Source organism: Serinus canaria, chromosome 26 (genome assembly GCF_022539315.1).
Source record: "Serinus canaria isolate serCan28SL12 chromosome 26, serCan2020, whole genome shotgun sequence".
Classification (NCBI taxonomy): Eukaryota; Metazoa; Chordata; class Aves; order Passeriformes; family Fringillidae; genus Serinus; species Serinus canaria.
In genome coordinates, this window is record NC_066339.1 from 5,298,830 (window position 1) to 5,312,810 (window position 13,981).

At 54.7% G+C, this 13,981-nt stretch overlaps 1 protein-coding gene across 1 annotated transcript; it reads right to left on the minus strand.

Moving 5' to 3' along the window:
- Positions 1 to 1,102: 1,102 nt before the first annotated feature.
- TBC1D22B (TBC1 domain family member 22B) lies at positions 1,103 to 13,063 on the minus strand. Its single transcript, XM_030232730.2, has 13 exons — positions 12,834 to 13,063; positions 9,032 to 9,088; positions 7,781 to 8,097; positions 6,833 to 7,012; positions 6,289 to 6,359; positions 5,756 to 5,884; positions 5,303 to 5,368; positions 4,324 to 4,438; positions 3,757 to 3,863; positions 3,341 to 3,416; positions 2,935 to 3,062; positions 2,608 to 2,703; positions 1,103 to 2,138 (listed from the first exon to the last, which is right to left on the minus strand). The coding sequence occupies exons 1-13, from the start codon at positions 12,887 to 12,889 to the stop codon at positions 2,010 to 2,012; spliced, it is 1,527 nt and encodes a 508-aa protein (XP_030088590.1). The 5' UTR covers positions 12,890 to 13,063; the 3' UTR covers positions 1,103 to 2,009.
- Positions 13,064 to 13,981: the final 918 nt, after the last annotated feature.

Here is a 13,981-nt window from a genome sequence, read left to right on the forward strand (position 1 = left end):
AGAAAAAAAAAAGCTAATTTTACCTACTATAATCTGACTGTCTGAGACTATATTTTCTCTCTGAGAAATAAATGTTCTAATGTATGGAAAAAACAAAGCAAAACAACAGATCACCACCCTCAGAAAGAGTTCTTCCTTGCTAATGTTGTCCTGAAATCCAGAACTTACCGTGATGGCATTTAATTATCCCAGTGCTCCCAGGTGGGCAGAGCAGTGACAAGGAGGTGACACAGGGAGGGTGTCCTGTGTCCCTCCCCTGTGCAGTGGGTGACACCACTGGGTGCTGGTTTTGTTTGTAGGGTTTTTTTGTTTGTGTGGAGTTTTTTTAATTATTTCCTTTTTTTAGTTGATGTTAAACTAAGGACCACTGTTTTCTCAGAGTAAAACAAACAAAAGGCACACACAAACAAAGTCCAAATGCCTGAGAAAAACAAGTCCACCTTAGGAAAGTGATTTCTTGAGATACTGTTTGGAGTTTTATTGGCAACAAGGTTCTGCCTGTCACATGCTTGGCCCGGGCCTCACTGCCTGCTGCTTTCTCCCCCTGGGAACAGAAAGGGAAGGTGGAGGCCTGGGAGCCTCCAGCCCTGCCAGGAAGCTCTGGTGGCCCAGCAGGAGTGCTGGGAGAAGCCCAGCATGGCCCCAGTCTGTCCCCTCAGCCCCTCCCAGATCCAGCACAGAGGTGCTGCCCACAGAAGGAGATGGCCCTGGAACCATCCCCAGCTGCTGGAGTTAACAGCACCCCCAGCAGGGCCTGCCCCAGGGAGGCTGTGGGGGACAGCAGGGAGAGCTGCCCTGGCTGCTGGGGACAGCCACTCCGCCCTGGAGTGCAGCCCTGGCACAGCCCTGCCCTGCAGGGCCCGGGGGCACTGCCAGCCCTGCAGCCCCTGTGGCTCCACAGGCTCTCCCCTGCTCCTGCTGGGAGCTCCCACCTCCTGAGATGTGTCTGTCACACCTCGGGCAGAGCCAGCACTGCAGGAACAGCTCGGGGTAGAAACCTGCAGAGGGGTTCAAAACCCTACAACACCACAGCCAGGCATCCTTCTGAGGCGTGGAGAGGATGGGGAGAACAAGGGGTTCATGTTATAAATATAAAATCTGCTACAAAGAGAAGACATATATTGTACATCTTTGACCCATATACACAAGAACACAATATACACAGAACGCCTTGGAGGAGTGGGGACCTTGTCAGGAGCTTTTTGAGAGATGCTGCTCCCCTCCGTGCCCTCCCCACAGCTGGATGGGGCTGTACTCACAGAACATCAGTCACCAAAAGTTCCACCAGGCTGGCACAGGGCATTCCAGGGGTGTGTGGATGGAGTGGTGGTGGCCCCTGTCGTGCCTGCCCTGCTGCCCTGGGGGAGAGGTAGGCGAAGAGGATGGAGACGAGGAGGGAGGGCAGGCACGAGGGACTCTCTTGTGAACCCACAAAGTGCTTGGGGGGGGTCTCTGGACCCTCGGAGCGAAGGTAGGCCCTGAGAGGAACTTCTTGCCCTGCCACCCTGGTGGGGAAGGATTCTGCAGCCAGGCAGGTCTCTGATAAGGCATTTTCATCTGGGACTTGGCGCAAACGGTGGCAGAAGAGAGGAGGGAGCGGATGGGGCAGCGCACGTGGTGCAGGGCAACGGGAGGCAGCAAAGCTGAAGTGGTCCCAGCCAGACAAGCCCAGGACAGGGAGTGGAGAGGACAGGAGGGCTTCGTCTGTGGCTCAGTTTATCTGTAAAGCTTCCCCCATGTTCTCTCTCAGCCCCTTGAAGCCTCCCTTCCTGGCGTGAGCCACCAGCACGGAGTGAAATACTGAGAGTCCTCAAAATGGCACATCCAGGCGCATGGAGTGGCAGACAGGCACACGTTCAGAGTTAAGACAAGAGTTCAGGTGAGCTTTGTACAGCAAAAAGCAGCTGCTGGCTGGAGTGTCCGAGGAGTTGGGATGACAAAAATGCCACAGTGATCAGATCGGGCCAGGACGAGGGGTGGGCACGGCAGAGAGGAGCCAGTCTGGGCACCTATCGGCGGTAATGGTTTGGGGCATCTGCAAACATGTACTTGAGTCTGTAGGCTTCAGCCAGCAGCAGCCCAATCTCTTCATTACCCCAGTGTATCGTGGGCAGGTTTTGTAGCAACATCAAAAGGCCCTGGAAGAGGGGAAGGTGCTTAGTTTGGAGAGGCTGAAGGCAGAGCACAGATCCAGTGCAGGCTTGGGGCTGGCCTGAGCAGTGGCAGCAGTGCTCAGTAACTTTTGCTCACCACACTTGCAGGTCTGAAAGGCTCAGGGACAACAGCAAGATGTGCTTGGGTCTGGATCTGAACCAGTGAAGCACCCCAAGCCCCTTGGAATAAGGGTGCTGTTCCAAAGTTACAGCTGGACACAGGAGGGCAAACACTGGGATCAGATCTGGAATGGGATGTTTGAACCCTCCAACAGCTCCATTCTCTGTCCTTATCACCAAGGCTCAAATTACTTCCAGGCAAATTTCCTGAGAGCAGATGATCTTGGAGCCAGCTCTGACAGCTGTCTATGTCCACACTGGGCTCCCAACCAGAGCAATTCCCTCCCCTCTGCTTCCCTTCCCCAGGGAGTCACCCCCAGCCTCAGGGTCTTACTTGGAAGTCTTCCTCATCCAGGATCTCCTTCCGCCACTTGATCAAGAAGGCAGCACAGACGTACAGGTGGAAATGGGAGAATCCTTCTGGCTCTGACTGTGGACAGCAAAACTCTGGGTGAACTCCTGCAGCTCAGCTGGAGAACAACCCCCAGACACAGGTGTCCTACTGGGCCACCCATCACCCAGCTGGCTGTAAATGTCCTGGGGCCACACTGCTTTGTTTCCTTCAGCACCCTAGCTGGTGCCAGGAGACCTCTGTCCCTGTGGGGACAGGCACACAAGTGACAGTGACAAGCCAGGAGGGAGCTCAGTGGAGCCTGCATACCTGGTAGGTGTCCCAGAGGCGGATGGTGCAGCGGAGGGGCAGCTCCCTCATGAGCAGGTTGTTCATCCAGCGAAAGGCAAACTGCAGGTACTCGACCTCGTACTTCCTAAAGTGATTATGTACCTGCTCTGAAACAGCACATTTCACTTACACACCTGGGGCTCACAGTGCCCCAGCTCCTGCACGCTGCTCACAGCACAGTGGCTTTCACACACTTTCAGGCTGAGACTTTTCTCCCAAATTCCTTCTCTCCCCACCCTGTGCTGTCACCAGGGGGTTTCTGGCTGACCCTGTCCTGCTCTGGTTCCATGAGTGTTGTAAGAAGTGTCTAGCCCTGCCCTGAGAGCTGTCCCAAAGGAGGCCTCCCTCTGCTGTGACAAACCTGACCAGATCCCGTGTCACCTACCATCGATCCGGCTGACCAGCTCCTCCAGGGCTTTCACTTTCTTCTGGATCCCTGGCTGTGCAAAGGTGTAATTGTCCTGTGGAGAGAGGCCGTGGGTCAGCAGCTTGAACAACAGCTACAAGTGATCAAACCCAGAGCAGCAGTTGGACAGTTGGGATGAGACTGTCATGAGCCAAGGAGACAGGGCTCTTGAGCAGCAGGACTGTCTGCCTGCTGTGAGTTCCCCTGGTCAGGACGGGGCCATCTGGAGAGCCACAGCACCCATCTCCCCAGGATTTCACAGATTAACAGATTCAGTGAAGAAACTAAAGTCACTGAAGTAGCAAAACCTCCCTAATGCTGGAGCATGCAGAATACTCACCCAGACAGGGAGAGGAGACAACCACACAGGAATTCCTGTGGCCCCAGAGGCTCACCTGAATCCCATCCAGCAGCTTGCTCATGCACCAAAAGCTGTCAGCCTCGATGCTCCGTAAAACATCCTGGGACAGGTTTGTCACATCAAAGTTTTCCACATCCTCCTCTGCAAAACAGAGAGGGAAGAGCATCAGGGAGATGGGGGACACCAGGGATATGGGACAATCCCAGGGGCTTTATCAGGCCAAAGCTTTGAAGGAGGCACTGCAACACTCTCCAAGTCAGGAGATCCAGGTCTGACCCTCCTGGCTTGACTGACCCAGCAGTCAGGGTCCCTTTTCTCCTTGGGAAGTGAGCACCCACCACGCTGCTGTCACACCACTACATCAGATCAAATAACAGGGCTGAGCTGGCCCATTTCCCATCTCAGAGGCTCAGAAATCCTGGCAAGCAACCAGGGAGCAGAGATACAGCAAGAGGTCAAAATACAACTCCAGCCAGGCCCAGGCACTCTGAAGGAAGAGCACATCATCCTCTTCTCCAGCAGAGCAAGTTCTCCTCGTGCCAGCATTTCACAGCACTTCAAATCCCAGTCAGGAGTGCTTAGAGCAGCAATTGTCACTTACCAACATGCTCAGAGAGGAACACAACAAAGAAGGGGGTGACCAGGTCATTGATGCCCTGCACATAGCCGCTGGCTGGGTGGCGAATGGCCCAGATAAACAGGATTCTCTCAAAAATCTGGGGAAGAACCAGGGAAAGCAGGTACCTGCATTAGCCATGCATGAAAGGAAGGCAGAAAAGCATAACTGCTAAGCTCAGGGAGTGCAGACCATGCACTGACAGGCTTTTCTGTAGCAGTAAGGTAATGTTAGAAGCATAGAAGTCCTACGAGAGACTCTGTGTCATGCACAGATCCCACATGCAGGCCAGCCAAGACAGTCCAGGCTCCTCATCAAAACCTCTGCCTGAAGAAATGCAGACCCAACTTTTCAAGACCCAGACAGCTTAATATCCACAGGACAGGGCAGAGCAGCCTCCTTGGCTGAACATCAGGTGGGAAGATGAGGGATCAGCACAGTACTTCCAGAAAAGCACCAGAGATCAGGATACTTCCCAACAGGTCAGCCTCCCTGACAGCCACCAACATGGCCAGACTGCCCCAAGCCCCTGGACACCATGCTCTGACACACCACACACACACTCTGAGCCTGTTTCCTGAGAGGACAAGTGCCCACACCTCCTGGCCACCTCTTGAACCCATCCCTGCCGGGCTGCTCCCATAAAAGAGGTTTTGAAGCAAAAGAGAACTTATCCTGTGCTCTCGTTCAAATGCCTTCAATTTGTCTCAAAAGCTTCAGGTTTTTTTACCAGCTCTTGGCTACATCTTGCTAAAAAAGAGATCATCTCATGATCCCCAAGCTCCAAGTTTGATGTCTTTCAGAAACGTGGGACAAGACCAGACAGTTCCAGGAGGTATTTGCATCAGGAGCTGTCAGGCAGGGAAGTTTCCCCACCAAGTTAACTCCCTAGGAGCAGTGCTGGCCTCACTCCACACACACATCCCATGGCAAGTGCAGGGCAGGAGCTTCACCCCCCACTCACCTCCTGGACGAGTGGCTGCTGGAAGAGGGGAATGAGTGGGTTGGTCCTTGGAATGTCAATGTGGATCTGGAAAAGAAGGTGGGTTATACACACCAGCTGTGCTTTCCAGGGGCACAATAACTTGTCACAGGCTAACAGAGGCAAATCCACCATGAGTGTTCCCCCAGGCAAGAGCTGACAAGCACAGTGAGGGCTACAGATGACAGCTGTACTGAGAAAATCATCTGCAGTCTGCTCTGCTTATGTACAGGCAGGTAGTTCAGACCTAAAATTTTCCTAAACTTAGGAAAAGCTTAAACTATCAAGGACAGAACCACGGTTTTCCCCAAAGAGAGGACTCCTCCAAGCTACAGCTAGAGCAAGTCCTGGCATGACCCCCCCATGGGGACAAGCAGCAGCAGGAGAGAGGAGAGGGCCATCCCCAGAGCAGGAGGGCAGGAGGAGGGTTCCCACCTGTCTGTAGGTGTCCTGGTGGTGCTCCTCGTTCCGGGAGTCGTAGTACTGCTGGATGAAGCCAAAGTACTCCTCCCTCTTCCGCTGCAGGGTCAGCTTGCGGCGCTCCGAGTTGGGGGGGAGGTAACCCTGCAGTGGGAGAACTCAGCTCAGGGCAGAGCCTCCTTTCCTTCCTCACCTCCCTGAAACCCTGCCAGCTGGGCACTAACATCAGGCACGCAACTCAGGAGCTGGGGAGAGAGCTTTCATGGAATTTGGCCTTCCTAGCCCCTGAGCCTGGAGTAATCCAACTTCATCAGATTCAGTTCCCCAAAAGGGAGTGAAGCACGCAGTGCCCACACCAGCGTGGGCTTGGAGCTCCAAGAGGATGCAGCAATGGCACTCCCTGATCAAAAACCCTACAGCTCACCTGGAAGCTGGGCACTGGGAACACACAAGCAAAGCTGGCTATGGGACACAGGCAGCTGTAGGAGCACTGTCCCTGAGGTGGCACAGTCCTCCCAGAGTCTGGTGTCACAGCTCCCAGTACTTACTGACAGCAGTCTCCACGTCACAGGCCGGACCTCTCTGGGCACACCAGGCCAGCTGCATTTTCTCAGCTCATCTGCAAACGGACAGTGGTGGCAATGGATTAGATCCTAGGCACGTCCAGGCACCACTACACCTAGAAGGAGAGGAAAGCCCAGTCTGCTCCTGCAGGCTCTGGAGACAATGAGCCTCCAGGAAGGCTCCCACACTAGCAATGACTGGGGATGTGGGTCTGCTGCAAGGAGAGGAGAGATTATTTCAGCCCAGCTCGAGCACAGAACAAGGAGCTGCAGCGTCACCAATGTGCCAGGACCTCAGTTCTCATGCAGAGACAGCCCCCAGTGATCCCAACCATCATGTGCAAGATGGAGAATGATTAGGGACAGACAGGGAGGGGTTGGAGGACATCACCATCTGCCAACAGGGCGATTCCTGCAAACACCCATCTGGTACAACTGCAGGCAGTGATTTGTTCCACCCCAAAGCAGAGCTGATGCAGGCAGCAGGCCCCTCCTGGCCTGCCCTGCCCACCCTCAGTGCCCCACTCACCCAGGTCGGTGTTGTGGCTGGACAGGAGCTGCCGGAACTTCTCCAGGCGCGTTTTCTCCCGCACGGTCATGGGGGGAGCCCCGGAGGCGTTTTGGTCCGAGATCCGAGCCACGAGGGGGATGACGGGCCGGAGGGGGAGGGACTGCTGCTTCTGCAGGGGGCTGCGCACACAGGCCTCCTCTAGCAAGGACCAGAGGCTGCACTGAGCTGGGCGTGGAGCTTCCACCTCTCCAGCCCCAGCTCACTGCCACAGCCATTGTCAGACACTGCAGATTTCACCCTTCTGTTCCTCAGAACAGCATCGCTGGCCCACTCAATGGATCAGCAGTTCACAGGCATCTGTGGTGGCTCTTCCAGCACTTCCCCCCATTTCTGCCTCCTTTCCTTCCTCCTGCATCCAAGTGGATCAGACTCCCCCCCACACGTGGGTAGGACACAGGAGACAAGGCAGAGCTAACATCTAGATCTGCTCTGTTGTCCAGACCTAAACATCAATCAAGCTGATGGCTAGTGCAGAGAGAGGAGCTGATGGGCTGCCAGTGCCATCTCCTGAGGTACTCTCACTGCACAGGCAGGCAAGGCAGTGAGCAGGGGCTGCTGCTGCCCAATTCCCTGCCCAAGCTGTGTCAACATGACCTCATCCAGACCTTTGCTAAGAGCAGCACATCAAACCACTGTGAAGCAGACAGTGAGCAAGTCCCAGAGAGAACTTAACAGATCTCAAAATTGACTTAGCACCCAGAACATAGAATACTCTGGGGCAGACATGCCTGAAGCAGGATATTGAGCAGCTGAGGACACAAGCATTAAAGCCAGGCCTCTGAAAATGGCTCCTGGGATACTAAAAGGAAGAAAAAGCCTCTTGCCCAGAGTAGCAATGAGCAGTTGAGTTCAGTGGCCAAGCAAGAGAGCACTGAGCAGGAGGCTGCTCCTGAAGATGGCTCTTACCAGAGGTCCTGGAGAGCTGGGCCTCGCTGCTGGACTTGATGACCTTGCAGTTGGTGGGCAGGTCCCCGAGGGCAGGCTGGCACCGCTCGGGCTTGGCCCGCAGCTTGCTGTGGTTCTCCAGAACCTGTGCTGCCGTGGCCTTGGCCACTTTAGAGTTCAGAGTTTGCAAAGAGGACGAGGAGGAGGAAGAGAAGTCCTCGTCTTCATCATCCCCAATGTCCCAGGCGTCGCTGGTGCTGCGGGCAAACTCGTGGAAGCTGGAGGCCTTCTTGCTTTTCATGGGCAGCCCACCAGCCTTGGAGCGGTCCTTGATGAAGCTGAGCCAGAGGAACAGGAGCAGAGCCCTGCTGTTGGATCATTTTCTTTCCTTTCCCCATGCCCTGGCTCCAATCAGCCAATCCCTCTTCCCAGTTTCCCTGTTCCTCCTCCCAGACCTAAGGAATATGTTAAGTCTCTCTGGGCTGCCTGCTGTCAGGAGGGGCTGTCACAGGCTGCTGTGACAGCAGTCTCAGAGGCCACAGTGGCAGCACACAGCTGGAGAGGTGCCAGCCTTCCTGGCTCGGAAGGGCAAACGGGACACAGGTACAATTCCTCCAGCTCTGCCTTCCCCCACCCTACACAAAACAGGTAGCTCAACACCCCAAAAAAGGTCTTACAGCCTGGAGAGAGGCATGTCAGAGGGCAGACAGAGCAGGTCTCCTTCCATGCACACTCCCCAGCCAGCTGCAGTTGTTCCCAGCAGCCAAACCAGCCTGGGTTTTTCCTCAGGCACAGAAGGAATTTACTCTTTAGCTACAGAAGCCAAAGTCCACCACCTGAAGCAGGGAACTTTCACCACTACCCAGCACAGGACAGGGACAAGGAGGCAGTTCAGACCAGGAATTCTGCCTTTTCCTGCTGGGAAGGCTGCAGCAGCTCTCCAGCCTTGTAGCTGCTGGGCAGCTTTACCTCCCTTTCCTTAATTCCTCCAGCTCCAAAGAGGAGCAGAAGGATCAGACACTGCTAAAAAAAAATTTAAAAAAAAAAAATCTGTTTCCTTTGCTGTGGGTGTTACTGTATGGATCTCTGGCCAGTAAGGGCACCAGCAGATAAGCTCTCCCTGCAAGATTTCACAGAGCTCAAGGCAGCACCACACCCCTTGCACTGCTGTCCTTCTCTGTTGCAATATCACAGTGCCAGGGATGCTGGAGACCTGCACCTACTGCAGAGCTCCAGGCCTGGTGGCTGCATCTCCAGGAGACAAACACTTACTTTTTGGTGAGCCGGGAATCCAGGGGAGGATGCTGTGCTCCATAGACAGGCTGAATGCTGCAGCAAGGGGAAAAGAAGAAAATCCAAGATGCTGTAAAAAGAGGTCCTACAAATAACCTCAGCCTAAACTGGGGTCATGCTTCTTGCCTGCTATCAGGAGCTGAATAAAAGCCCAGAAGCAGCTTCAAAAACCTTCTACCTTACAAGTCCTAGATCCAAAGTGCCACATGCAGATGAAGATTTGTTCTTTGCAGTAGCAAAGAGAAGCCTTGTTTAAACTCTTAGGCCCGGATTTGAGATCTGCTCTTTCCTGCACCACCAGCTCACTCCACGTGACCAGGTGTCTCAGTCTACCTGCTGCACACACTGACATTTGTTCTCTTTTCCAGTTTGGGGAGCTCACCCTCCCAGGCCCTGTGGGACAGGGAAGGACTCCAGGCACTGACACTGGGGCTCCTCCATAAATGTACTCGAGGGTTTGAAGCTCATGCTGGCTCTCAGGATCACAGCCAATGCCACGGAGAAGGAATTCCTGGTAACACTACGTGGTTTGACTCAGCTCCAAATCCTGGTTTAATCAATTACTTCCTATGTGGCCTGAAATGAGTCACCACGTCTTGGTCCCTGGTTCCTTGGGACTCATGGGACAAGGAGCCTGAGGGCTCCAGGCCCTACAAGGAGAGCATCACCTCAGAGAGGAGCTACTAAAACCATGCTCTTTGCTGTTTTTACAGACTCTGGAGGTAAGACAGGGATCCTGAGTTATCACCTGCATTGGAGGAACTATTCACAGCCACCCCACCCTGGGAAAGAACCTCTGGAAAACAAGTCCTGCAATGCCATGGCACAGACAAAGGCCCTTTCAGAGCTGGCACACAAGGAACAAGCTTCTCTTGGGTCAATAGAGCTGGCCTGGTTTCTAGGAGCTGCAGATGGTGCCCGGCAGTAAAACCAGCAGGCCCAGCCATGGAGGAGAGGGATGGCAGCCTGCTGCAGCTGGGAACAAGCTGAGGATGCAAAAGCAACAGGTCCAGCTGGCAGGGGAGAGATGCAGAGAGCCAGGGAAGAGGCTGGAAACAACCACAGCACAGAGAGATGCTGGTGGAGCAGCCCAGCCAGGGGTGGGCTCACCACTGCAGTGGCTGTCCCTCATGGCTGGGAGTCCTCACTGAGTTTATCCATCGAGGATTAAGCCTAGGACAGAGTGTGATGACTAATGAGCACCTGGAAGTCAGGACTGCAATTAAGCAGAGGCACCTCCACAGGTGGACATAGCAAAGAGATGATGAGGAGTAAGAAGAAGCCCTCGAGATCTGCATTGCTTCCCAGTGACTTGTGACAGCTCTCTGCAGGACAGGAGCCAGCAGAGCCTCTGCCATGCCCAGTCCCAAACTCAGTGTCCCAGGATAACCAGCCAAAGTTCCTCCTCCCTGTCAGGGACCCACAGGCTGCCAGAGGGGAACTGCTCTGACTCACCTGGGGAGCCTGGACTCCACAAGACCAGTGAAGGATGTGTGTTACAGAGAGGAGGGGATGTGGCAGCCAGTGCTGGGGAAGGGGGGAAACCCTTTCCTGGGGTTCTGAATCACTGTTTGATACAATGGCAGAGATGCACACAGCTCTTTTTGAAGTCTTACAAGCCAGACACTCCCCAACAAGAATCTCAAGCTGATCTAAGCTGAGATTCTCACTCAGCCTGACTGGATGAGTCCCCTGTTCTGTCCCAGTTTAATCTCTTTGGGACAGGCATTTCCTGTTCCCTGGATGCTCAGTGACCAATGGTGTCAGGGACAATGGCTGTGCTCCCTGTGTGACACCTTCAGGACCATCACAGGGTGTGGGTTATTGACACTGCAGCAGAGCATAGCCATGAAACACCACTGCCCCTCTGGACACACAACTCATTTACTTCCAGCAGGCTGTTTCTCCCCTTTTAAAACAGCATTTAAATAACCCCAGCAGACCCTGGCTGCCCATCTCTCCAAAGAGCAGGGAATAAACAACACATCACAGAGGACAACATGCCAGAGCACTCAGCCAACACATCCCTAGAAAATTACCAGGCAGAGAATTCCCAGTGCAAAAAACCACAAGTCAGCACTGGAAAAACAAAACAGCATTTACCAGTTCTAAACTTACACCTAAAACCCACCCTAAATCTACAGGGACCAAAAGCTAATAAACTTTATTAGCAAATAAAAGCTAATACAACTAAGTGACCAAATGCACAAAGTGTCATGGAAAAGGAAGCTAACACAGTATCCAAGTCTCTACAAAGCCTCTCTCTGCCAGATTGTCAGGGGAAAGAAAGGAGAGAGCCAAGAATCTGCACAGGAGGGTCTCTCAAAGCTCAAACTAAAAAGAAGGAAGGGAGGTTGATGTCTGGTGACCATGGATGCAGGACATCCCACCTCCACCCTGGGAGTCAGGCTGCTGAAGACCTGTTGGTGACTGTCCCTGGAAAGAAGCAGCACTCAGGAGGAACAGGGCTCCTGGGTGCAGGACATCTGCCAAGCAGGCAGGCAGGAGAAGGGGAGAGCACTGCCAAAACCTTCCCCCTGCAGAGTGGCTCGGGCAGGCCCGGCTGCCAGACCGGTTCACCTGGTTTGAGCTTCCAAGGCAAAGCTCAGAAGTCACCAAAGGGAGAAGAGAGGTGCTGTCCATGACCACCAGCTGAGAGCAGGGCTGACACCTCCGGGTAAGAGACAGGAGCAGTTGGGAAATAACCCAGGGAAAGCACAGGATTGTCCTCCCACAGGGGCAGCAGAGGAGGAACAGAGAGCTCCTTGCTCTCCCCCTGCATACCACAGACATGGATTGTCCAGCCAACCTGAAGGAGCTGCACAGTGACAAGCAGATGAGTGAAAACACTTTAGAAAGAGGTATTTAACTGGCCCAGCAGGATTTAAAACCAACTAAGCATTTCAGACTGCACCCATACCCCAGGAGGCGAAGGGCAGGGTTCAGATAAGGCAAATGAGAGCAAAAGTGAGGAGCACCAGGCAGGAAAAGCACTTGAGAAGCCTCCACAGAGAGGCTGATGCCCTCTTTCCATGTCAGCCTTGCTCCCAAGGCAGTGGAGGGAGCCTGTCCTTCATCAGCACCAGCCTCTTCTTCCTAAATACCATGGCAATCACACATTTCACTTGTTTCTCCCATCCCTGAGAGAGAAAAGGTGCCTTGAGAGGAACCAGGGCATCACAGCCAGAGGAACTGAGGCAGGGGAGGTACAAGCAGAGCTCTCACAGTCCTTCCCCTTGAGCAGGAGCAACATCCCACACAGGAGAGGGGAATGGGGGGCTCCATGCCTTAGCAGGAACACCCCTCTGGGACAGAGCTGCTGACACCTCTAAGCACTTTGGAAGGATGAATTTTCTTCAGTATCTGTGGAACGGAAGATGGCCCAGCCCTGGCTCTCAGCCTACCCCAAAGAGGCCTCCAAGGCACCCTGGTCCCTCCATCCTGCCTGCCATGGGGGCACACAGGGGGTCCCCGCAGCCCCCACACCGCCTGCCTGGTCCCACAGATGAGGGACAGCTCTGACCCTCCCCTTGACCCCCATATATCGAACCTTCCACAGCAAAATCCCCGTCCCGCAGCCTGGGCTGGCTCTGGCATCCCCCTATTCCAGGGAGGAACCCCGGGGCCCCCAGCCAGCTCCTCAGCCCCGCAGCCGGCACAGATCCTCCGGGTGTCCCCGAGCCCTACAGGGGTACCCTGAGCCCCGAACCCGGCCGGGTGAGCGCCGCTTCCCCGCCGGAGCGCGGGGGGCGCGGCCCTCGCACCCCTTCCCGGGGCTCACCTGCCCGGCAGCTTGGCGCTCCGCTTCCAGAACTGCCTGCCGCTCTCGGCCGCCATGGCGGAGGGCGGGGCGGGCCCGGCGGGCCGGCCAGCCCGCGGGAGGGGAGCGGGGACCCCCGGCCGGCCGGCCCCCGGCGCGGCGCGGGGCGCGGAGCAAGGCGCGGCCCCCGCAGCCGCCTCAGGCCCGCCCGCCCGCAGCCCGCGGCGCAGCCATCTTGGCTCCGGGCGGGCTCAGCGCCGCCATTGGCCGCTGCGAGCGAAGCGTCGCAGATCCGCCAATCGCAGGCGGGCACGGCCGTGACGCGCGCGGGGGGGGCGGGGTCTGCTACGCTGGAGGGGCGGGAGAGACCATGGGGGGCGCGGGGGGGACGCGGGGCGGCACCACCCTGCTCCTGCCGGGGGGGTTGCTGAATGACATTTTCTGGGATTTTGGGATTTCTGCTTTTCCAGGGAATTCGCGGCGCGGTTTCAGCCCCGCCCTGGGTTCCGCTCGCTGTCGTGTGGCGTTTTAGGTCCGGTGAAGTGGCTGCTTCGGTCTGACACAGAACCGTTTCTGGTCAGACTTTCAGAATTAAATAAATTAAAAATTACCTCCAGGCAGCGTGGCATTTTCTGCACCAGACGCTATTATTTGTCTTCTTTTTATTTATAGTGCATAAAGCCCATAAATAGTGCTCCAGATTGGAGTAACACCTCTCGTATTATTACTATTATTCTCCACCCCTTACTCCCATATGGAGCACTGAAAATAATTATTAATGAGTAATTATGCAAATATTCTATTGTATATGCAAATTAGGGGACAAAAATCTTTTCCTACTGCCACCCCATAACAAATACCAAACACCTGCAACACAAAGAATGGCAAAAAAAGCAAAAATAAATGAAAACCAAAAGCATACAGGTACAAAACAGAGCAGCATTGGAAGAGTCAAAACCCGAACCACAAGTCCTACCTGGGTGGGATTTCCCCTTCCCTCTTCCTGCATCCACGTGGCCTTGGAATGCCACACAATGGATGGATGTGCTGGCTGTAAATATTTATCTATTGCACAGCACCTTCACTCAGGCTCCTGAGGTTCTGCCTGGAGACACCTGCAAATCACTCATTATTTTTGGCTTTCAGGGCTGTGAGCCAGGTTTTACCCA